This window comes from Lissotriton vulgaris, chromosome 7 (assembly GCF_964263255.1).
Source record: "Lissotriton vulgaris chromosome 7, aLisVul1.2, whole genome shotgun sequence".
NCBI classification, from domain to species: Eukaryota; Metazoa; Chordata; class Amphibia; order Caudata; family Salamandridae; genus Lissotriton; species Lissotriton vulgaris.
The window spans coordinates 98,704,167-98,730,490 of NC_141695.1; the positions used below are offsets into that span (position 1 = coordinate 98,704,167).

Below are 26,324 nucleotides of genomic sequence, written 5' to 3' on the forward strand. Positions count from 1 at the left end.
TTTTCTTTTGTACAAAGCTTGGTTAAACCATTTTGGATAAGACGTTCGAATTTAATATGGCGGGGAATTGCTTAAGGATTTGTTCTTTGAATGTATCCGGTTTAAATAATGTAATAAAAAGACATAAAGTGTCAGCGGAGTTAAAATATATACAACCTGATGTGGCTTGTATACAAGAGACGCATATCCCATGGTGTAAGAGGGACCTCTTGAAGGATCTAGGCTACAGAGTTGTATCAGTCTCCAAACAATCGAGTATGATACGGGGGGTGGCTATTTTGGTTAGAGACACCTCAGTGACTGTTGGGCGCAAGCTGGAAGACAAGAAAGGGCACTGGGTCATTGCTGAGTTAAAGTTTGGAAATAGACAGGTTACATTAGTTTCGGTATATGGGGCAAATCTGGATGACCCCGAGCCGATGATAGAGATCAATCTGGAGCTTGTTAATTTTCAACACCCGATAGGGATCTGTGGTGATATCAATATTAATTTGAGTACTAGTGTACTAGGAGATCCACAAACAATATATAAGGGTCGCAAGCCCAAGGTTTATATTGCCCTTAAGAATTTATTACAAGATCATGGGTTGGTGGATACTTGGGGGGTGCTAAGAAATAAGGACGCTGGATATACATTCTATTCTTATCCACACAAGAAATTAGTAAGATTGGATTATTTTTTTCTACCCCGAAACTTGATTGAAGGCACGAATATTAGAACTTACCCCCGAATTTCTTCCGACCATTCCCCATTAGTGGTAGACATACACCACTTACCCAAAAGTAAGATACAAGCTAGTTTTTCATATGATCGCAAACTGGGTGTAAATATTGAATTTATTACACACATGCAGGGTTGGATCCAAACCTTTTTCGATGAAAATCATGGTACGGCTAGCATCCCCGTGGTATGGGACACATTTAAAGCAGGGTTTAGGGGAGAATGTATTAATTTTGCATTTGGCCAGCGCAAGAAATTAAAAAGGGAATTGGATATGTTATATGAAGTGCTGAGAAATGCTGAGATTTCTTTAACCAGAAAAATTGCTTTGGGTAATGTTGATTTGGTGGAAGAGGAGAATGGGGATATTAAAGCTAGGTCTAACATCTTGGGATTCTGCGATAAAGAAATTGCTAGAAAGTTTTTAACCTCCAAAGTGACAAGCCATGAATTCGGTGAAAGGATAGGTCGGATTTTAGCGACAAAAATCCGAATGAAACATTCCACTGAATATATAAAGGCAATGGAAGATTCTCATGGCAATATATATCACGATCAAGAAAGTATATTGGGAATTTTCCAAACTTATTATGCACAACTGTACACGAGGGAAGACATTGTAGCGCCTGACGATCAATGGTATGATAGGATGTTTACAGATTTGAAAATATTAGACCCTGGCATAGCCGATGAACTTGACCAACCGATAACTTTGGGGGAAGTGGAAATTGCAGTGAACAGTTTAGCATTGGGCAAAGCCGCAGGGCCCGATAGGCTGCCTGCTGAAATGTATAAACGTTTTATGCATAACATCAAGGATGAGCTACACCGGGTAATTTTAGCTGCTCAAGGTGGCAATCCCCCTGCTACATGGGCCGAAGCAACAATTGTTGTGTTCTGTAAAAAAGATAAACCTACTGATAGGGTAGGGTCTTATAGACCTATATCCCTGTTGAATGTGGACAATAAGATCTACTCAAAGATATTGGCTATTCGACTGTCCGGGGTAGTGGCATCTTTAGTGTCCAGACATCAACACAGGTTTATTCCTAAAAGGAGCACTACTGAACACATTAATAAAGTTATCACCCTGTTTGATTTGGCTGCGGTTAGCAAAAAAAAATTAGCGCTTTTTCTATTAGACGCGGAAAAAGCTTTTGATCGGGTGGCATGGGAGTATTTATGGACCTTAATTGAAAAAATGGGGAATGTCAGAGATATGTTAAGGCCATCAAAACACTCTATCTCCAACCCAAAGCTAGGATATCCACTTTGGGCGGACTATCCGATGTGATTAATATTACAAGAGGGACCCGTCAAGGCTGCCCATGCTCCCCCCTTTTATTTGCATTATATATTAACCCTTTTATTGAGTTACTAAGTCAGAACAGGTTGATCCCCCCCTTTATAGTTGCCGAGTTTTCTTTTTCTGTCTTCGCATATGCGGACGACATAGCAGTTGTGACGGAAAGCCCGGAAACTGCTAGTTTGGAAATTGAGAAGCTAGCTAAAGAATTCGGCAGGATAACGGGATATAAACTTAATGCTTCCAAGACACAAATACTTTGTTCCGGTGCCATAACTTGGGGGGATGAAAGGGTGGTTGATGAAGTTACATACTTAAGAATACGTATCAAAACGGACATGGATGAGTTGGTTAATGCTAACTGGAGTAATGTTTTCCATAAAATCAAAACCTCCTTGGAGAAATGGGAGCGGCTATATTTGACTATTATTGGTAGGACTAACGTCATCAAAATGAATGTTCTTCCGAAAATTCTGTATTTATTCCGATCAATACCCCTGGATTTTCCGAAACCTAAATTGCAGGCGCTACAATCTCTTTGCGGTAAATTTATTTGGAGCCCCGGAAAACCCAGGCGGGCAATGAAACATCTTACCTTACCAATTGAAAGGGGCGGAATGGGGGTACCTGATTTTTTCTTGTATTATGTAGTATGTTTTTTGTTAAAAATGAGATTTTTGTTAATAAGAGATGCCAAGGAGGACATGCATAACTATCCCTCTATATTTGAGATTTTGATGGGGTCACAAACCAAACAAGTGTTTTTTAATGAAATAGATGGCAATTATTACAAAAGGACACGATTCAAGGTTCTTATAGGTGCTCATAAAGTTTGGAAATGGGTGGCCCGTCTCATTGATGTACGGAAAGTCTCATACTATACTCCATATTGTTTGGTTAGTTTTTTACCTATGATATTTTCGGATGGAGTTGCTCGGAAACTGCAAAAAAAAAGGGGTATTTAGGTTGGGAGATTTTTTTTCGAATGCAGGAGAGTGTAAATCGTTCTCAGAAATGAGTGAAGAATTTGGGCTGACCAGGGATTTTTTCTTCAAGTTCTTACAGATACGAGATTATTTTAATAGACACAAAATTTCTTTAAGGGAGCATAAAATTGTAGAAGGTATAACACAACAAGTTAAGATAGGGGTTCTCTATCACATGTTTTTGGAAGAAAAAACTGATGATTTGGACAAAGTACAAGGAAAATGGAGGGAACTACTGGGAGACAATGATATTGAAGTGGGAAATCTGATTTTGATGTCTAAAGATGTACTGATGTCCGCTAACTTAAAAGCGCAATTTTTTAAAAGCCTCTTTGATTTATATTATACACCGGTTCGAATGCTAAAGTGGGGAAGAGGTCATGATGGCAAATGTTTTCGTTGTAAAATGGATAATGCAGACTGTATACATATTTTTTTTCCTGCCCCATATTAGGGAAATTCATTCAAGATATTGAAAAGTTTGTATCTATTATCTTAAAGGTTAATCTAAAAATTACTCCTTCAATGATGATTTTAGGAAAGACTCCTGAGGATGGCCAAAATAAGGAAATCACTGGTTGTCGACAGTTTATTTTTGTTGTAATGACAGTCGCTAGATTATGTATTGCGGCAGAATGGCTTCAAGAAAAACCTCCATTATTTCAACAATGGCAAGCTCGATTATATAAATTGTATAAGTTAGAGTGGAGTCTTTTTTCGTTATCTGAATCAAGAAGAAAAAAAAGATTGGGATTGAAAATTTGGGGGGCTTTTTCTGATTTTTATGAGACTTAAGTACGAATAATGATGTGGCTATAGTTATGTGTATCTCCCATTGTGTAGCTTTACCCTCTTCTTATTTGTAAGTTGTATTTGAGTATGTGCGCTTGTGTTTTCCATTTCCCCAAGGTTGGAAAATTGTTTTGAATTATGAATTATGTATTATGTGACGGTTATCTTGTGTATTTTGTATGTTCATGGTTTCTTTCTTGTTTGTCGTGTTCCAATTAAAAAAAAAAAAAAAAAAAAAAATAGAATCCATGAAGACTATGTAGTATGCCCACAAGCCGAAATGTGCAAATGAGGGAATACTAGTTTAACACACATACTCTTCAAATATACATGATGAGCACTTCAACTGATTGCTTAAAGGAGAGTAGTAGTATTCAAAAAGAATAGTATTTGAAACTTAATATTATTCTAGTAGAGTTTATTTGTAGTGTAGGATTGCTTCAAAGGAGTAACTCAGGAAGAAAACGCCATGACAGTATAGCAATTTTGGCAAGTGCTAAGTATGTCGTGTTAGGGTAATGCATTTTAAGTTAAGTTCCTGCATAACCGTATGATCAGTAATTTGCCAGGCAAACAAGATTGAGAGAAGGCTAAGTGGGATATCTCTTTTTTCACTGCCTTGTCGTGGATGGCTCTGCACTTTTTAATTAGCTATGAGAGAGTGACAGCAAGTAGCAGTCAGCTCCGTTGGTCAGAATAGCAGTAAGAGCGTTGCTGACACTGGGGTAAGCTTACATAAGCATCTTAGAAGAAGTGTTCTTACCCAACCAGGCCTGAGTGTGTTCCAGGACTATAAGAGTAAAAGAGTATTAGGGCCAAGTAGATTAGGTGGCTTAACACATGCTAACTGTATTGATGCAATGCATGGGAGCCATAATCAATCCAATATGTTGATGTTTGCAGATCCACTTTAAGTAAATAAAATAAATGGGCATATCTGAAATTCTTGTGTCTGCAGGTGGGAATACCATTGAATGAGAAATACTATTTATCTTTAGTATGGTTTGTGTTTGTAGGTGAGACAGCGGTTTTCAAGTGGCCTTCTCTTATGTGATTTGGGCTTCTTGACGGTTCTAACTTTGCAGTCTGATTGATTACCTATTAACCTTATCAGACTAAAGTCTTTTCAGTTGGCTACATTAAATGCTGGTTTAGAACGTTGTCACTGCATGAGATCACATGTCTTATTAGTATCAATTAATATAACCATGTTTTAAAACAGCCTTGAGAATTACATTTATGTACAGGAGCTGGTACATCTCATGCTATAATCAATACATTTTGGCCCATCATAGGCATATCTTCACAACTTAGTTGAGCTGTGCATATGTTCAGTGTGGGTACACGGTGATGCTAGGGACATGCGCTCACAACATGGACAAAACTACTTGACTACACCCACCATCAAAGTGTCACATATAAGGCAATCAAATGTCCCACATAAACACAATGAAAACACAGAAATGTCACACTGAAGGAATTAGAGGAATTAGAAAATGTGCACGCTATCGCATGGGGATTGTCTTCTAGAAGATAAATTATGACTGTGGTGCATTAGACAGATGGCTAGGCTTTGATGAGAACCAAACAGTCATTTTGAGTCAAACGTTGACAGCCCTTCCCCAGTGTTGCCCATTTGATGTATTCATAGTTAGAGTTTTCTGTATAGGTTAATATAATAATCCATTCAAACATATGTGTACGAGCAACCATGGTGTTTTGCAGTGTTTTAGTACATTGTTTTGTAAATATAAATGTTCAATTTATAGAGAAATGTCAGTGTCTACACTAATTTCACTGGAGAAAATACAAGGGATATATAGTGGAACGATTACAATAATTTGAACTACTTAGAAGAGTGGCTGTGGTGAATTCATTTCTTATATAAAATCTACTATTACATGGATATGATGTAATTGCCAGATCACATGAGGAATGAATTACCTTTAAGTGATCCAGAGCTTAATCAATAACTTCCTTAATAATTGCTCTATTTTGTGTAAGTGCACCATTCATCACCGGATTCTCAGAGCAGGGGGGGGGGGGGGTTAGCTTCTAAGACTGACTCAAAGAGGCTGTGGGTAAGGTAGTCCGAACTCAGCAACATAGAAATTAACACAAAATAAATAATTTTTTGTTTGTTTAAGGAAACGTACTATAATTCAAGCCAAATCAAGTAATGTTATGTCTATTTTAAGTGTGGGCAGAAAATTTGTTCCGCTCGCGGAATTTGTGGAATTTCCGTGATTTCGCGATCCGCGAATCTCGCGAAATCGCAGAAAATCCGCGAATTCACGAGCGGGACAAATTTTCATGGAAGCACTTACAGGGTTACATCAGCCGGTGCACAAGTTGAAGTTAATTTCTTTGTAACACTTTACAAAAGGGTTACAAAGAAATTAACTTCAACTTGGGCACCGGCTGCTGTAACCCTGTAAGTGCTTCCTGGCGCCTCGTTCCCTACTTGCAACTATTCTCTGACCCTGCTCTGACCCTCGAAGCAGGGTCAGAGAATATTTACAAGTAGCCTATGTTGCGCCTGTCCCAAAAATTAAACCTCAACAGGAAGCACTTATAGATATAAAAACTAGGACAAGGCAATGACGGAGGGGGGAGGGACAAGACATCTGGTTTGCACTCAAGAACATACACCAGTGGTTCCCAAACTTTTTTGACCTGTGGCTCCCCTTACCTAATCGGCAGTTGGCCGTGGCTCCCCACCATTTTTTTTCCGGTGGGTGGGTGGGTGGTGTGTCCCTCCTGTTATCTTCCTTAAAGTATTTGGGACGCAATGAAGGTATTATATTGGTTGGAATGCTTGAATTATTAATCTCATCCACTGGCAATCACTTTGGCAGCATCCCAATCCATCGTTTTTTCCCCAACAGAATGCTTGGTCCCAAACCCTTATTTATGCCAGCTGCTGCTTTCAGTACCTTTTGGTACTGAGACGCGCTCTGAGAAAATGGAACATTGAGTTTGGTCTGTCGTAATCAGTATCCCCAGCCTTATTTTTACACTAAAAAGGTCTGTCCTTCCATCTATGTGCCCATCTATATCCAAACATATTCAACCATTTGCACACCTATCCACCATATATCCTTCCGTCCATCATTTCACTCATCCATCCCTCCATCCACCCTTTCACTCATCCATCCATTATTCATCTACCCACCCTTTCACCCCATCCATCTGTACAATCATCCATTCTTCCACCCAGTCATCCATTCACTTACTCATCCATCCACCCATTCACTTACTCATCCATTCACCCAGTCATTATCCTTCCACCCATTCACCCTTTCAGTCATTCATCCTCCCTTTCTCTCTACATCCCCCTTTCACTTATCCATCCATCTACCCACCCATTTGCTCATCCATTCATGAATCCATCCATTGATCCTATTACTCATCCATTCTTTCACTCATCCAACCATCCGTTCACTTATCCAGCCATCCATTCTCTCATCCATCCACCCTTTCACTTCACTCATCTGTCCATCCTTTTGTCCATCTACCCCCTTTCACTAACTCATCAATCCTTACATCCACCCTTTCACTCATCCATCCATTCACCATTTCACTTATCAATTCATCCATCCACCCATTCACTTGCCCATCATCTACCCTTTCATTCATCCACCCATCCATCCTTTCACACACCCATCCACCAATTCCCTCGCCCATCAGCTGCCCTTTCACTCATCCATCCATCCTTTCACACACCCATCCACACTTTTACCCATCCATCTATCCTTCCACCCATACATACATCTATTTACCTTTTTTCATCCATAATTCCATTCATTCACTCATCCATCCATCCTTTCTTTCATTATCTATCCATTCCCCCTTTCATTCATGCATTCATCCTTTCAGTAATCCATCCAGCCATTCAGACATTCCTTCACTTATTTACTCACCCACCTTTTCACATTATGAGCTGCGCCTTTGTTTGCAGAGTTGCAGACAGAAGAGGCCTATCAAGAACGAACTACAGCAAGGGGTGGGATGGTGGAGAGTTCACTATGCCCCTGCACATAGGCAGATTGAAAACCTAGGAGTCATGCATGATGTACAGTGCCAGGATGAGAGGTTACTGTAACATGGTGTTGTTTCCAGGGCTTTAAGCTGCGTAAAAAAACTGGGGGGTCTCTTCAAAGGGGTTTTTTGACGTAATTAAGAGCGCAGCTTAAAACACCTAGGCTAAAAATCTGCGCTTAGTATAGTGTTCCGCCTCACTGGTAATATGTTGTCTCTGTCATTGCATCCAGATATATAATACAGCAAGTATCATTACACCTCAACAAGCCAGGACTATTGGCTTTGTCAATGGTTGCTAGTTCTTTAAAAAAAAGGAGCAACCATGGCTTTGTTGAATAAAATATTGAAAATACTTCAGTTCTAAAATGACAGGACATCGAGAGAACAATAACCCGTTCTTTTTAACTTGTTTTACAGGCTTCTTTGAATGAAGTGTTTTCTAATGTTGCAGTGTGGGCATTTTACTTTTTATCGTACAGAATGCCCTTCTGTACACTGAGTCAGGAGGAGGCAACAACATGGTATCACACCCCCAGACTGCCCCTTTGTCATCAGTGGCGTAACGAAACTTGAGGGGGGCCCCCTGCAAAACACATGGAGGGGGCCCCCCGGCAGCCCAGCCCACCACCTACCACTTTGCCCCAGAGCCCAAAATGCTGGCATATTTTGATTTGAAACCTCCAACGTTGTAACGGCGCAGTGCTTGATACAAACTAACATCCGGGGCCAAGCATCATTAAAAAACACATACCTAAACCTCATACCAGGAAACAGAAATCAAAGTTTTTTGTCAACCTACGGGTTGAAAGTGTGTTTTGTCAAAAGCTATTAGGAGTGTTCCATAACGCAGGGCCGCTGGGAACACGGTTTAAGCACATGTAAAGGCTTGTGGTACACATCATGACCGGTAAGGAAACTCCTGTGTTGTATGTAAGGGTAAAAGAAATGTTTAAAACACCTCCTGATATTTAATCTGCACATTCCCATGTGCTTTTATGAAATACAAGATTGCTTCCTGCTGCAGAGGCGCCCCTTGGATTGCCAGTCTTTGCTAACACTGGGCCCCCTCCCTGCCAGCAATCAATCAGGAGAGCTCCAGGGCCTCTCTGTCCATGTGGGATGCAACCCAAAAGGATGTGAGGCAGTCCCAACAGGAATAGTTACAACACACGGATCCATCTTAGCTGCTAGTGTGACACTGACTCACGTTCGGACAGGCACCATACTGCATTCTCCTCAGGCTGAGGCAGAAGCTGTGCAGTAATCTCACAGCAAAACCAACAGGTTGTATGACTGTCAGAAGGGACCCACCTGTTTTAAATTGCCCCCAAGATACAAAGAAGCACGGCCGCCAGAAAGCCGGCTGCATTTGCCAACAAGCGCTTGAAATAATGGGCACACGTACCTGCAGCATTGCTGTCTAGTTTTTAAGATTGCTGATGTGTGACATTTCAATTGTGATTGCAATCGCACAGCCCACCTAGGCACCAAAGGCAGGCATTAGGCAGAAGTGGTCTCGGAAGTGTAAGAAAGTGCACATAACATTCCCAACTTTCAAGGTTGTACGAGGAATTTAACATATTCCAGCCGTACATGTTCTGGTTTTTCAGAGTGCGAAAAAGCAAAAATCATTGAGAAAGGCCTTTTTCAGAACAGTAAGGTAAGATGTAGATCTACCTCATGTAAGCCTATCGCTTCGGTGAATCAGGTAAAACATCAGAAATTGGCACAATGCATAGGCCTCTCTATGTATGCTGTAAGGTATGTTTCTTTGGTGACTACGCGGCCGCCCATTATTTCTAGACTGGAGGCCTATATTATGCTCTCAACTTTGATTATGGTTACGGCTTGCGCACTGTCGTGTGGCTGCAATATATCACAATTTTTAATCATGATGATCGTGACAATAATTCAATTTAGTTGTATGAATTTGGCCATTGCAGCAGAGCAGTCCACTTGCTGTCAGCTGTATGTAAATTATTATACCCCGGGCCGGCTTGTTTGTTTGTTTATTTGTTGATGCCCCCCAATTACCACCTCTGCCACGGACTCCCTCGCTAACACGCTTTAACAGTGCCCCTCAAGTCTCTATAACCACTCTCTTGCTGAAATGCATTTAATTCGTTTTATTGCACCGCTCATACAAGTGTAGGGTGTCAGAGCCCTCTACATCACACACACATTACACTGAGACAACCAATTAAAGTGTGAAATCAGTGTATTTGGATTGTTACATAAAATAGAGGACTACAAGGGGTAAGAGTCACATGCCATCCATACTGATAGACAGTATGGTTTGAGTGCTTGGTCTAGAGAAGCACAAAAACTCAGAATTTAAAACGTTACACTGAGGTTTACTGTTTTTTTTTACCAAAATGAACCCTTTTTGCAACATTCTAATAATGAAAAACTGGGGGGGGTCATAGCACTCTCCGTTTTGTATGCACTCTTCTATGACAGTTAATAGCTCACTTGGATTTTAACTTAAACACTCACTGTAAATAAGAAAAAGGATATCTCGAACATAGCGCTGACCTATTTTCATCATATGCGCTCCCTGATCTGCATTTAGCATACAGTTTGCAGCAGGCATATTAACTCTCTGCCCTACTTACTAATTAGCCAAAACTTCCACTAGACAAAATTCCGATCTGTATTGTGATATTTTTATTGTATGTAAATTTATGGAGGAAAGAAAGACCGTAACAGATGCTTGTAAAATTCAAATACTTGCAAAGTAGGTGAATACTATTTGTAGTCATTAATAACGTATTGGCTCCTAATTGATTGTAGCAGGTTTCATTGACAATCCATAGCTAACTTCTAGAGCTTGAGTCACGTAAAAAATCAAGGTAAAAGTCTCAGGAATAAATGCATATTTAGATATGGCTCTGAACTGAAGGTGACCATAGGCAATCTTCCTCATGCTAAAAGACCGGAAAAGGGTAACAGTCCCCGAGGAAAAAGCCTAGACTTGAAAATATAAATCTTTACTGGAGGCAGGTGCTGAGAGAATCCGCCGGTGCAGTAAGGTTGGTGCCTCATAATCGCACTGGAGCAATCATCACGGTCTCTGCCTCTTGACTCCACAGAACGGTCCGATAGGGGCCTAAATTAACTTTTACTTTTATTCCTTGCCGGCCGCCCCACGATGCATCCCTGCGGGCTTCAGAAGACAGAGCAAGAATGCTCGGATAGCCAGAGGAGGCTATAAATAATTAAATGATGTCCTGCGGCCATGCGGTCCCTGTCGGTCATCTCTAGCACCTGCGATGTGTGCCTGGCTTCACCAGACGCGCACTTTCAGTTGCGCTTTGTGCATGGCAATGGTCACCAAACCAGCCCCCACCCTGCGTGCCGTGCACCATCGCGCAATAAACAGACCACGCAGTGTCAGCGTAAAAGGCCATTTTATTAGACCAGAACTGCGTAATCTGTACATAACAGTAACATCAACATAGTAATAACAACAAACCCCCACTCACACTCCCCTCTCATTCGTTTCACTCGTTCCGCTCCATCACCAAGCCCTAGAAGCTCCAACCATGCCTTATTCTTGCCCCTCAATCACTTGTCATCCAGCCCACTCCTTGCGTCCTGCCATTCACGCTTCTATCCGCCCTACGTACTCCCCCCCCCAAGGGATGGGTGTGCCTGCTCTTGACCCCCCTGTCCCTTCAAATCCTGCCAACCAGTGAACCCCCTGTAGGGCGGTTCACTGCCCCACCCCCTTCCAGGTCCGCCAGTCCGCACACACACTCCCGCATTCACTCCCTGCGACACCAGATAGCCTCATTCCACAACTTGCTCACCACATCTCTCATCTCCATCATGTAATACACATTATCCAGCTGGGACAAGTGCACCCCGTCGTCCCTGAAAACTAAAGGCTCCTCCAGTCGTATCCCGCCATGTGCAATAACCTTAATGTCTTTGTCACCACAGTAGAGTCTCATTGCCCTATTGAGCTTCCTTTGTGCTTTCTCGATGGCCCCATGCTTCATAGCCCCTCTCCACACTTTCCTGGGGACCAACTCAGTCCAGGCAATGCAGGTCCCTGCAAGCCTCGCTTTCAAAACCTCCAGGTCCCGTTGCATGAGTTGTAAAAGTGCCAATCCGGACAGTTGCACCAGGTCATTCTCCCTCAGATGAATGATCAACAAATCAGGACATCCCCTCTGTGGGATCATCTTCGCGAGCCAGGGCAGTAGTGCCCCCCATCGCATGCCACTTTTGCCCCACCATTGTACCTCGTGCAAGTGTCCTTTCAGTCCCAGGTTACGGCCGTAAACCTGCTGCTCCGCATATTTGGAAGCCCAATGCACGAAGGAGTGCCCAACAATCCAAGTCACCATCTTACCGCCCGGTCCACCCAAGCAACCTACGAAGAAAAATATGTTAGAACAAGAAAAACAGTCTGAAGCAACCAACATCCTGCCTGGGACCAACCTACTTCCTCACATACCTCTCACAACAGCGCGACTTCCATCGCCCAAGTCTCCTAATCCTATCCCAGGACCAACCCAACCTGGCTGCCGCTGTCGCAGCCCCAATCCGGAAAGAGTGGGTCCCAAAACCAGCCTCATCTATGCCCAACCACCTCAAAGCCTTGCGCAAAACATCCAACAACTGGCCCGCCGTCACTCTTGCGCCAGATGCATGACCAAAAAATCTCCCCACAACGCACACTCCCCGTCCCCAGGAAAGTTCGCCATTCCAACACTGGGCAAACCGCCCCGCCTGTCTCATTCAACCGCACCCACTTGCCCCTGCCCAACTGATCAGTCTTGGAGCACCGCAGCCAATTACCCAAGCGCCCCCATCCACTTGCACCTCCTCAAACAACCTGCCAGCCCCTCTCCTCGTACCCAAAAGCTCAGACACCCGAAATGCCCTGAAAAACATCCACACCATACACAAGCGAAAAAGACCCACCTCAACCAGGTCATAACAACATTCCGGCAACACCCCAACCAGCCGGACCAACAACTCAAACGTCACCGCCTCCCTCAGCCTACCCCCCCACTCCCTCGCTCCCTGCCCCGCAACATTCTGCTCAGTATCACATCCTTGGTTGGGTCAAAGCCCAGGAACAAAACACAGTAGAAAGATATCCCCGCCAATTTACCAGATATCGTAGCCGCAGTCAAACCCCGATCCATGCAATCCAACACATAACCTCTCAGCCCTTGTTCCACATCCGACTCCACACCCATAACGCCAGTCACCGTCCAGCCCATGAAAGCACTAAATTCAGACCATGCCAAACGATAAGTCCTCCTCATGGTCACAGCCAGCAAACCCTCCACCAGTCTAATCATCCTCACTCCCCTGAGGCCCAGATGCCGGCCGGCAGCTCGGTCTTGCATGTATCCGCTCCCGATGCCAGGTGTCGAAACCGCTGCCACTGCGAACGAGACAAAGCATCCGCAATGTCATTATTCGCCCCCAGGGACATGCTTAGCCCGAAACACCACATTCAACCGCAGACACGCCAACATGAACCTCCGCAACAGCCGCAACACTCTCAGGTCCCTCGTCCTCTGATGATTCACCAGCTCCACCACCGTCATATTGTCTACGTGGAAAAGCACAGATCTGTTTCGAAATTCCTCCCCCCACACCACCAGCGCCACCAGCAAAGGGAAGAACTCCAAGAAGGCAATGCTCCTGCCCTGTTTGATCCAGGAGGCCGGCCAGCTCTCCGCACACCACCTGCCATCCCAGAAGACACCAAACCCTGCTGACCCAGCCGCGTCAGAATAAATTTGGCATTGCCAGACCGCCCTCTCCTCGTCAAATTCCAAAGACACACCGTTGAAGTCCTGCAAGAAAGTAATCCACGTCCTCAAGTCCGTCCTCACTCCCATGGAAATCCTGACCCTGTGATGTGGAAGCACTGCCCCCGACATGGCCATGCCGAGCCACCTGCAGAACGTCCGCCCTGCCCGCACTACTCTACACGCAAAGTTAAGGAAACCCAGAAGTTTCTGCACTGCCCGCAAAGGAATCCGCCGTTCCCCCACAGCCCATTCCAGACATGCCAGGATCTCTGTCACTTTGGCCGCAGGAAGGCGCGCCAGCCACTGCACTGAGTCCAGTTCGATCCCCAGGAAGTTGAGGCAACAGCTGGGACCAGCCGTCTTCTCGGGGGCCAGAGTCACCCCAAACTGAAAGGCCATCTCCTGGAATCGCAACAGGGCCCTGCCGCAATCCACGGTATCCGACCTCCCCTGGAAGAGGAAATCATCCAAGTAGTGGGTGACTTCACGACACCCACTAACACGCACCATGACCCACTGCAGAAAAGTGCTGAACAGCTCGAACAGAGCGCAGGAGATGGCGCACCCCATGGGCAAAACCTTGTCCACGTAGATGGCCCCCCCAAACTGCATGCCCAAGAGTGGAAAATCCACCGGGTGAATAGGCAGTAAACGGAAAGCAGACTTGATGTCACACTTCGCCAATTCCGCTCCCGTCCCACACACCCTCACCAGGCGGATCGCATCGTCCACCGACGCGTAGAGCAATCTAGAATCTTCCACTGCAATAAAATCGCTCACTGACTGGCCCTCCGGCCATGACAGATGGTGAATCATCCTGAACTCCCCCTCCTCCTTCTTCGGCACCACCCCCAATGGGGATATGATCAGGTCCTGCAACGGCCAGTCAGTAAACGGGCCAGCCACCCTTCCTTCCTCCACCTCCTTCATCAACTTAGCAGACACTACACCCGGCAATTCTTTGGCAGATCTCAAATTCTCGGCCCAACGGCGCTCCCTAGGACCCTGGTAGCCCACCCTAAAGCCCTCAGTGAAACCCCAGAAAAGCCGCGCCGCAGCCTCCTAGCACGAGAGCTACGGGGCCATCGCCTCCACCCTAACCAGTGTAGGCACCCTTCGGTCCAGGGTGGCCCCACCCTCTGGCGTTCCTCCATTGCTCCGAGGGTGTGGTGAGCGTGAGGCACTGCGTAAGGGCATGCTTCCTGCCGCACTTCGAGCACTCGTGTTTGAATTTACAGGGATACCGGGAACAATACCCCTTATTGTAGCTCCAACAGGCCCCCGTGGAATAACCCCCCGGCTTGGACTACTGCCCTGAGACAATGGTGCTGGGCACTGTTCCACCCCCCGCCCCGCCTTGGGCGGGACGCGGTGGAAAAGACCGATACACCACCGGTAGACGACTGGCCGTGTGTGTGGACGCAGTGGAGTGTGAAGACGCCATCCACTGAACCCAGGGTTCCTGATCCACCTCCCCCCAACTCGTCTCGGGATTCGCGCTAACCCTAGCTCGAAACTCCTCATCATAGCTTAGCCAGGCAAAATCCCCGAACTGCATCTGTGCCTTGCGGATGATATCCATGTATTTGAAAAGCACGATCGCCCTATCCAAATACTTCTGGCAATAAACACTGCCATAGATCAAGAACGCCGACGTCCAGTTCTCCATTGTCACCGGCACCCTAGGGCGCCTCGTCAGCTCCCACTTTTCCTCCTTTGACCCCTCCTTAGCCTGCACCTCCCTGTGTAGCAACTTAAAGACATCCACAAACTCATGTTTCCAGATCCGATCCTTGAGCTTCTCCGAAAGATGTGACCCCAAAGGCATCGCCAGCCCCATATATGGTAGCTTCTTAGGAACCTTCACTCCCTTCTCCTCTTTACCATCCCCCTTGTCCGTCTGCACCCCCATCGTCACCGACTTACCATCCACCTTCTTACCATCCTCGAGTGGACCGCCCGATGGCTTCTCGGCCTCCCGCACCGAACCATCACCCACTCCCACCCGACCTGCAAGTCCTCTTCCGCCCCTCCCCCCCCCCGGGGAACGTCTTCCAGGCCGCCCACCAGGCTCCCTCACCTGTGAGTGCCGTGCTCTGCTCCCGGGGCCGTCCTCTGGACTCCGTAACCTGGACTGCTGCCGTCCCGGCCCTGGTCTTCGTCGCCGCCTTGTCCTGCAAGACACCAAGATCGCTGTTGTCCGCAGCGCCCCCTAAGCCTTCCAAGTCATCCCGCACCTCCCCGTCCTCCAGCTCATCACTCTCCGCACCATATTCCAACTCAAGCACCGGTTCCAGATCCACACACAAATTGTCCACCTCCTTCACTGCTCGCTTTACACCTTTCTGCACACCTCCCCGCCCACGCACTCCAGCATCCACACGCGCTCCAGGAGCCCGAGCTCTCGGTGGAGGGACAGCCGCTGCGGACTGCCCTACTGCTTCCGTCCTGCGTCTTGGAGCCGTCTTGCGCCCCGCCAGGCACCCCCGGGCTCTGCCGACAGCCGCCGGCTTGGATCCCCTCCGACCCCTCAGGTCGCTCCAACCTGAGTGGGCCCTAGCACCATCGGGCCTCAAAGCCGTCCTGGCCGTCCCTACTCCTGCCATACTCGCCCTGGGGGGGTAGTCCTGCACTGCCTTCCTCGCCCTGACCCTCCTTACTCTTCCTCCCTCTCCGCTTCCCTTTCCTGCTCAGAGGTCAGGTGGGAGGGCCCTCCACCTCATGGCCCCAACCCGCACCCACCCTGGCACTGGTCTCCTCGGCCCACCTGACCTCCTGAATCTGCTGCAGGATCCTCTCACCCCGGGCCCTGTCTTCCCAGGAAGTGGCGCCCCAGATCTGGGGTGGGGGAGGGGACGGGCAGTAGCCAAAAAATTCAGCCCCCGGGGGGAAGAAACCCATCTGCGGGAAACTAGGAACCCAACCAGGTCCCCCCATGGGAACCAGGGCGGGCAGCCCACCCCGGCCCCCCAGGTCCCCCGCCGCCACCTGCCTTGCTGGGGCAGGGGTGCCAGCCCTAGAGCTGGTAGACAGGTCGATGGGGGCCTCCTCCTCCAGCCCTCCTGCGTCCCTCGTGATGTCCCCAGACAAGCCATCCCCAGGAGCAGTGAGAGCCGACTGCCCGGCAAGCCCTGGGGCCCCATCCCCACCCGGGGCTCCCTCTAGCTCTAGGGCAGGCCCAGAAATGCCGTCTGCCTGCCCCTCCCCCTGCACAGCGCCGGCCGGCACCTGCAGAGGCCCTTGGGGCGGAAGCATGGGGGCGCGGCCCTCACGGCCGCCCCGAGGCCCCAGGCAAGAACTCGATCGGAGGGTAGGCCCGCGGGGCAGGCTCCTGCGTTACCCGCCCCTCGCCGGTTCCTTGGGCGCTCCGCCCCCCTCCGAACGCCATCATGGCCTGCAGCGTCAGGCTAGTCTTCCTGGCAGCCCACCACTGCAGCCTTAACCCCGGCCGAGGCAGCGCGTTTGCCCCTGGTGGCCCCCACCCACGCCTGACCTATGACCCCCCGGCTGCAGCAGGTCCTCCCGCCCGGCCTTCGCTAGCAGTAACAAGGCCTCCCGGACCTCTTCAGACCACACCCCCGACATCTTGCCAAATGCCACGCTACTGGCAGAATAAAGCTGTATCGGCTGCCATGAAACAGCCCCCGACGCCGATCGGCCTGACCCAGAAACCTGCAAACTACGCTAAACTAGTGAAAAACACAGCCCTAAACTAACCTTCTTTTTAGCTCCCTCCCGATGGTGCCAGGGGCAGGAAGAGGAAGTTTCCTTCCTCCCCTGCGCCTAAATACCCACCCCCTAACTCCTCCCCTTCCCCTACCTGGCCTATCCCTGCACGAATGACCCCGGGGGAAGACTAGTCTGCGACTCTGCTTCCCCCGCGGCCCGGCAATCTGACGAGGCAAGGGCGCGGTGCTGGTGCAACAAACGACGTACTTTACCAGTTAATCGCAACACAATACCAAATATACCGTCCTGTTGAATCTGTAGTACTTGCTGGCTCTGCTAATGGGGCCCCTGGAGCGTGAGGGCCCCCCCCCCCCCGCAACGCGGGTGCTGCGTGGGCCTGTGTTACGCCCCTGATTGTCATTCAGTAAGTGGCAATCAGCGGCATACTGAATGACAATGGGGGGGAGGGGCTGCTCTTGTGCTCCTGGAGGAGTGCCAGGCAGCTCCATCAGCGGGGGTGAGGCCTCTCGCAGGGGAGCAGCGCTGCTCCCTGTGATGGCCAAAATTACAGATAAAATGCCCATGGAATTTACGGACTGTTGGTCACCCTAGTGTGCGCGGCGCCCCTGACACCTCATTACGGCGCACCGGGGCGCCGCGGCGCACAGTTTGGGAACCACAGACATACACAATGCTGGGTTTGGTGGCGGTAATTTACACCTTCCTGCCCCTTTGAGTTATTCTACACCTGGACTGCACAGGGTCGGGCATTCCTGTGGTATCGCCGTAATTTTAACCATACCATAGGAACCAGTTGGAGGGAGGCGCAAGCTTCCGCTCGTTGATCAGGCATTTAAAAAAGCAGAAGATAAAAAAATACCCAGAGAAAAACAGGAGGAGGGAGCTCGAAAACGAAAACTGCAATGGGTAGCATTGCTGCAAAAAAGCAAACAATGCTACCTTACAGGAAGGCAGCCGTGGCAGCTCGGCTGGACTGCCAATTAACACCAGGACGCACAAGTAGGACTCCGAGACACATGCACCCCGATCAGCTGTGTTCTGAAAAGGAAGTCACCAGAGTTTTCGTTTAAAAGCCCGCGCTCTCCGCCCGTCATAATCCCATTACAGCTCCTCAACTCCTACACCAGTTGAAAAAAGTGGCGCACACCATCAGATAATATCAAAGCGGCGTGAAGCACTGACGGCGGCATGCACCCGCTACATATAAAAGCTTAACACTGCCAGCCCCGGGCGCCTTTACACGGAAATAAAACACACAGGCCTCTTGCTTTGGAGTTTGTGGTTCAAACCGGGCTCTTAAATGGTGAAAACGAATGCAGAATGAACAAAAAGCCAGGAGAGTGCACAACATCTCCCCCTGGGCAGAAGGGAGGGCTTTTGATATAATTCGAGCATGTTACATCTCCTTTGCCATTGGATCCTCAAGTGCAGCAGTCCTACAAGAAAGCAGCATTTCTGCTACTCAGTATATCGATATATTTAATGTATAACAAGGCCTTCACATGTTGATGTTAAGCGAATAATTGAGCTTTGTGATAACCGGGATGGATGGTGAAAGATGAAACGAGTTTATGTGCTAGCGTGACACCGAACAAATGTTTAACAGATCGCCAACTATCTCTTTCTTTCTTTCTTTCTTTCTTTCTTTCTTTCTTTCTTTCTTCTTTCTTTCTTTCTTTCTTTCTTTTTTTCTTTCTTTCTTTCTTTCTTTTTTTCTTTCTTTCTTTCTTTCTTTCTTTCTTTCTTTCTTTCTTTTTTTCTTTCTTTCTTTCTTCTTTCTTTCTTTCTTTCTTTCTTTCTTTCTTTCTTTCTTTCTTTCCTTTCTTTCTTTCCTTTCTTTCTTTCTTTCTTTCTTTCTTTCTTTCTTTCTTTCTTTCTTTCTTTCTTTCTTTCTTTTTTTCTTTCTTTCTTTCTTCTTTCTTTCTTTCTTTCTTTCTTTCTTTCTTCTTTCTTTCTTTCTTTCTTTCTTTTTTCTTTCTTTCTTCTTTCTTTCTTTCTTTCTTTCTTTTTTTCTTTCTTTCTTCTTTCTTTTCTTTCTTTCTTTTTTTCTTTCTTCTTTCTTTCTTTCTCTTTCTTTCTTTCTTTCTTTCTTTCTTTCTTTCTTTCTTTCTTTCTTTCTTTCTTTCTTTTTTTCTTTCTTTCTTTCTTTCTCTCTCTCCCTCCCTTTTTCTCTCTTTCTCTCGTTCTCTCTCTCTCTTTTTCCCTTCTCTCTCTCTCTCTCTCTCTCTTTCTCTTGTTCTCTCTTTCTCTCTCTCTCTCTCTCTCTCTCTCTCTCTCTCTTTCTCTCTTTCTCTCCCTCTCTTTCGTAGACTCCCCCTCACTGGACGCCTAACCGCCCTTGCTATGTGGTAGATTCTAGTCATCCATCCGGACCAGCCATCAGTAGTCTGTGCCCTGAGCTGTGGTCGCCGTGGAAATAAGACCTTATTCAAGGGGGGGGGGGGAGGGGGGGGAGGGGGCAGTATATCGAGCTGGGCTAGTGGTTCACTTCAAAGGAACCTAAAGGCGTGTGCTACCAGAGCAGGATGTCAGAGCTCTTTGGTTTCCAAGTTCTTTGCACGAATAGTTTATGCAGCCAAGCCCTATCTGTGCACTATGGCACGGAACAGTATTGTGCCTTTTACACTAGTGACCAGGGGAATTCAACTTTGAACAAGTCTGTTCACGACACTGCCTTCACACTTCCCACTTTTACTAGCATTGCATACTTCAAGAGGTTTTGTACTGTGTAGCCCATCAGAAAATCGTGACTACAAGTACTACAATGCAACAGCTACTTCCTCGAGGCATAGGGACATGTGCTTCATTACTACATGAGTGGTAACAAGCTCTATATAAATGCAAACCTTTCCCCCTCTCCCTCCCCTACCCTTCTCAATCCAAATAACTGACTAATATCCACCACTCAAAATACTTTCATATTTCACTATACTAATTCAACACTAATCCTTTATGGGTTTCGGAGTAGTGTGCCACTCGCCAAAAAAGTGCTTCAACACCCCATCAGGGGAAACAAGCGCTATATAAATGGAAACCTTTTTTACCTCTTCTATCTTTCCGCTATCCTTCTGAGTCCAAATAACTAAACTATCCACCACTCAAATTAATTTAATATTTTACTATACTAATTCAACACTAATCCTTTAAGGGTTCTGGAGTATCGTGCTACTTTCCGAAAAAGCACTTTGACGCCTCGTCAGGGGTAGTAAGTGCTATATAAATGCAATTACAATACAATATAATGCAATACAATTACAATGTGGGAGCATTGGGATATGAGATAAGGGCCCTGCTTGTAGGGTTACCCGGAAGTCACCTTGCTGCTAGTCCTGGGCTTACATTTATAGAATCAGTGCATTCTGGGAATTGTAGTCCAAGTTCAGTCGAACAGCTCAGCCTAACTCATCAGAAAATAATGCCTTGTACGAGCGAATCCCAGGACAAGAACAGCTGTGCCTGGTGACAAGGAGTATTGTAGCCTTTTACTACACTGCAGCGGCATAAAGGGCCAGAAGATGTGTCTTCAGTGACCACGTGTGCCTGTAACAAACTGCGTGTTTGTTACAGGCACACATGATCACTGGAGACACATCTTCTGGCCCTTTACGCAGCTGCAGTGTAGTAAAAGCACTATACATTTACCAAAGAGGGAGCACTTACTGGATTAGCCAGTAGAAAGTACTCCAGTGCAAATCGCAAACAAATCCGCGATTTTGCGGGAAAATCTGCAAATTCGCGGATTTTTTTGCAATTTTGTGCGACTTCGCGGACCGCGAATTCGCAAATTTTGCCCATACTTAGTCTATTTGTATAGTTTACTAATCACCTAAGAGGTTATCAAGGCCCTTGAGCAGGTGTGTAGGTGAGTGTCCTCTCAGAGTCATTAGGAAAGCCAGGTCTTCAGTTTCTTGCGGTACTCAAGAAGTGAGGAAGAGGCTCTGATGTGTTGAGGGAGGCTGTCCCATGGTTTTCAATCAATCAATCAATCAATCAATCAATCAATCAATCATAGCATTTATAAACGTGCACTACATATCAGTGAGGGTCTCAAGGCGCTGGGGGGGGAAGCTGGTACTGTGCGAAGAGCCATGTCTTGAGAAGTCTCCTGAAGGTTAGAAGGTCTTCGGTCTGGATGGAGAGGGTGTTGAATGTATTGGCGGCGAGGTGGGAGAATGCTCTGCCACCGACGGTCACTCTTTGGATGCGGGGTAGGGTGATGAGGGTGCGGTCTGTGGAGCGGAGCTAGCGGGTGGGGGTGTAGAGGCGGAGTCTGCTGTTGAGGTACAGTGGTCCGGCCTTGTGTGCGTGGGTGAGGAGTTTGAAGGTTATCCTCTTGTTGATGGGGAGCCAGTGTAGGTCTCTCAAGAGGGGTGTGATGTGGCAGCGGTGAGAGATGTCAAGGATCAGGGGTCCGGGGGGCGTTCTGGATCCTTTGGAGCCGTTTCAGGAGTTTGGCCGGGGCTCATGCGTAGAGTGCGTTTCCGTTGTCCAGTCTACTGCTGACGAGGGCCTGAGTGACCGTCCTTCTGGTTTTGTTGTGGTGCCTCAGAGCCCGTCCTCCACAGCCCGCCCCGCCTCCCAGCTGATCCTCCCTCGCCCCTCCCCCTCCACTATCCATATATGACAGATGCCTTTGCGCGCAGGGTTCACGCGCAGCGGTCGCGTCCCATGCGCGCCAAAGGTAAGCCCGTCTACGCCCGTCCGCGACTGGACCGCGCCCAGCGCCAGACCCCCTGGTCCCCGCAAACCGCACTCCTCCTGCACAACGTATGACGCCGCCACCCTCCTAGCCCTTAACCCCGGACACACACCTCAATGCTATGAAGCTGCCCCGGGACGTACCCACGGTCCCTTCGCCTGCCACTCCTGCAAATTTACCAGCATCAAGACCCATACCACATCCACTAACCCCAAACACAGCTCTGACTCTAACCACCTGAAGTGCATCCTGCTGAGCATTCGCTCGGTCCACAGACACGCCACCGAACTCTGGGATCTACTCGACACTACATCACCGGACGTCGCCTTCCTTACTGAAACATGGATGAACGCATCATCAACACCCGACATCGCCATAGCCATCCCGGACAATTACAAGATCATCCGAAAAGACTGCACCGTCCAAACAGGAGGAGGCATCGCCATCGCCCATAAGAACACCATCAAAATCACAACCAGCTCCGACGACAACCTTACAACCGCCGAACACCTCCACTTCCAAATCCACACCAACCCTAGGACCACACTCAGAGGCACCCTCATTTACAGGCCTCCAGGAACCCGCAAACAATTCAGCGAATACATCACTGACTTCATCAGTCCACATGCCCTCGCCTCCGAGAACTACACTATACTAGGAGACCTCAACTTCCACCTGGAAAAGAAAAACGACAGCAAAACCACCACCCTTCTTGACAACCTGGCCAATCTCGGCCTCAAACAACTTGTTGACACCCCCACCCATGTAGCCGGACATACGCACGACCCAATATTCACCTCCAGCAAACACATCTCCTTCGACCGCACCACAGCTCTCCATTGGACGGATTACAGTTGTGTTCACTTCAGCTACAAAACCACCTTGACCCACAACCCCCCACAACCTATTCCCCGAAGAAAATGGAACAAAATCACCACCGACTAACTCCTCACATTGCTCAACCAAAACCCACCCGCCCTCTCATCGGACCCAAACCAATCTGCCATCAAATTCAAACAATGGATCACTCACAGCGCTGACGAATTAGCTCCCTTGAAAAACCATCACACCAAACAAGACAGCAAAAAGGCCCTTGGTTCAACGATGACCTTAAGAAATCCAAAAAGCTATGCCGTAATCCCGAGAAAACAAGGAGAAAAAACCCAACCACCGACAACATGACCACCTTCAAGGCAGGCTCCCGCAAACACCACCAGCTGATTCGATCCACCAAGAAATCAGCATTCAAGAATCGACTCGACAACAACGCCCATAACAGCAAGGAGCTATTCAACATCGTCAAAGAATTCACCAACCCCACCGCAGCCTCAAACGACATCACTCCCTCCCAAGATCTCTGCGATTCGTTATCCTCCTTCCTCTACAACAAAATTGCCGACATACATAACAGCTTCGAAAACAGTTCCAACAAACAATCCTCTCCACCCCCCTCAGAACCTAAACCGCCCTCTAACAACCTCAGCTCCTGGAACCCAATCACCATGGGAGGTAGATCCTTCTCCTACTTGGCGGCCAGGACCTGGAACTCACTCCCCACTCACCTCCGCCTTACACAGAACCACATCTTCTTCAGAAAACCTGGCTATTTGATAAATAATGAACCCCCCCCCCCCCCCCAAGCGCCTGAGACCCTCTGGGTGAGTAGCGCGCTATATAAATTCTTGAACTTGAACTTGAACTTGGATGTTGGGGATGTGTGGAAGTGAGAGTGAGGCTGAACATAAGTGTCTGTTAGGCTGGTGAAAGTCGTTGAGGATGCAGAGGTAGGCTGGACCAGTGCTGTGTGAGGCTTTATATGTGTGCATGAGGAGTTTGAATTGGGTGCCTTTGTACATTTAAATGAAAAAACCCATGTTTTTTTTTTACGTTAAACCAACACTCCCAATTAGAGTATGGAAATCCTAGATCAATTTAAAAACGGTCCACTGTAGTAGTTTTCGATGTTTCAACCCAAATACACAGTTATTTAGAGAATAGTCATCATCAGGACAGAAAATATACAGAGGAGACGCCAGTAGACTGTGGCATACATTTCCACAAACAGAGACGTGTAGTAATCTTTGAAGGAAACATAGACCTGACTTGTATGTGGTTTGGCAAGCAGCTAGGGAAAGAACCATACACTGTCAGAAGATTGTACTAGGTTTCTTAAAAGGTGATCGGACGTGGTGTCCAGGGTATATCAGATGTGTCGGGCTCTTAAGACGTTTCAACACGCTTGTGGTTGCCTCATTATAAAGCTGACCACTAATTGTGTGTCTGTAGTCTGGAATCTGCCCAATGAGGCCTGCATAAATGTATCGTCCTTTGGTAACCTCGAGTGGTTTCACTTCATCAGTTGTGGAAAATGAGTAAAGAACCATCGATCATCCTTACATAGGCCACTGTCAGTCGATCAGTGGAAAGAAGAATGTCTCAAGCAAAGAAGAATGTCTCAAGCGCTGGCCGGAGCTGTGTCTCATGCTGTGTATGGATGATTGATTCCTTCCTTTCTCGTTTGGCACAATTTGTGATGTGAAACTGCACGTGGTACACAACGTTAAAAAAAACTTGATTCCCATGTGCCAAAATCAGCTTTTTTACGGCTTGTGTCGCCCAGTGACCCACTGAAAGCAATGTAAGAAACTGTTGGGTCGTGTGTGCCAAGATTGAGCCATACTGTTTCTGGCCATTTGGAAATATGCATTTTTGGACAGCCTTTTGAGCCATTCCCAGAACCTAGTGAAAGCTGTCATTAGTTGGCTAGTTGTCACAAATAATACATACCCAGTTTGCCTAAAAATGAACAGTAGTACTTTTTTCTTAAGGGTCTTTGGATGAGAAACAGAAGAGGGGCCCATTTGCAATTTTGGACCTCGACCCACAAAAGCTTGTGAGAAACTTGTGCTAAAATGCAAAGAATACAACGAAAGGCCAGATAGCCTCTTAAAAAGATACAAAAATATCACATTGTTTATCCCATATGTAGGGAAACATTTGATGGGCTTTTTCACAGAGCAGTTTTAGCCTCTATGTAATCTACTTTAATACTCTATACTACATACCCCAAAGTCAGGTTTAGGATGTCACAGAGTAGTTTCCTCATTGTGTCTAATATCCGAGGAAGTTCTGCTGTAAACCCACCATCATATATATTTAATCAAGAACCACATTTACGCTAAAGCAGGAAACCGTTATGTATGAAATGGCATTACCATACCTATGATGCAATAATACCACATTAAGGTAGAATAATCCATTTACTTTAACTCCAGCAAAAGCTGCTGGTGTCACAATGAGACTACTGAGCAAAAGCAAGCAGTAAACCTTGATTATGTTTGTTATACCTAATGTACCTACATTTGTCTTTTTATTAACTGGTGAAGCACTGTGAACATAGTATTTCTGGTTTGTGTTTTTATTTCCCAATTTTACAAGTGTATAAATTGGTTTGTGAGCATTGAAACACTTTTTGCTGTATACAATAACTACATTGCACAGCAAAGGTCCTTCAAAACCCCTAACCTTGTAGCACCTTTATTTGCAGGGCACCTAAAAGAGGCAGTACTAGAAGAGACAGCGTTGTTACCATGAATAGCGGATAGTGTTATCTTTTCATTACTGCAGTTCAATTTATAACTAGTTCAGCCAGAAGGAAGGACTTCAGATCTCAATTTGGATTTTTTCAATGGGGTACTGTGCTCTCAGTTTAGTAACACATGCTCATGTTTAGATATCTTGTGACACACTCTGGTGGAAGCCAGTTTGTTATGCACATTATTCACTGCAGCAATGCTTACATTTTAACTCTGTAAACACGATGTTTTGTAACACAAGTCTGTCTTATTATTGTTGGCAGCTGCTGTCACACATTAATGCCCCCCCTGTTTCTACAGGATCCTTGTCAGAGGTTTTGCTGATGGAGACCAGTGTGGAGTGGTGAACAGAGGCGCCATAGTATCCTCACGATGCATTAATGATTTTTACTGGATCTGCCAGAAAGAAGTGGAGAGCTGCAGCTCCAGGGAGTAAAGCTGGAGTAAAAGCACAAAGGAAAGCCTAGCAGGAGAGTGTGTGGATAACCTAGTGGGAGAAAAATACTAGAAACAATGTGTAGCCTCCGGAACAATGTGAAACACCCTGAAAATGATGGGTGCACGTAAATAAAGCTGAAATTGTATTTGATTAATCACTCTATAAAAAGCTAATTTTCTATATCTTTTATGATACAATGCGCAATGAGGCCATGAGGGAGTGTGAGAGGGTAGCTGGTAAAGAGCTTAGGGTGCAGTCAATGAACTGT

General features: G+C 46.7%; 1 protein-coding gene across 1 annotated transcript in view; it reads left to right on the top strand.

Moving 5' to 3' along the window:
* Positions 1-26,053, top strand: part of LOC147700905 (killer cell lectin-like receptor subfamily B member 1B allele A) — a 426,874-nt gene extending 400,821 nt beyond the window's left edge. Inside the window, exon 6 of the mRNA XM_086929268.1 lies at positions 25,918-26,053. Coding sequence (XP_086785394.1) covers positions 25,918-26,053 — 136 coding nt within the window. The remainder of the gene's footprint in view (positions 1-25,917) is intronic.
* Positions 26,054-26,324: the final 271 nt, after the last annotated feature.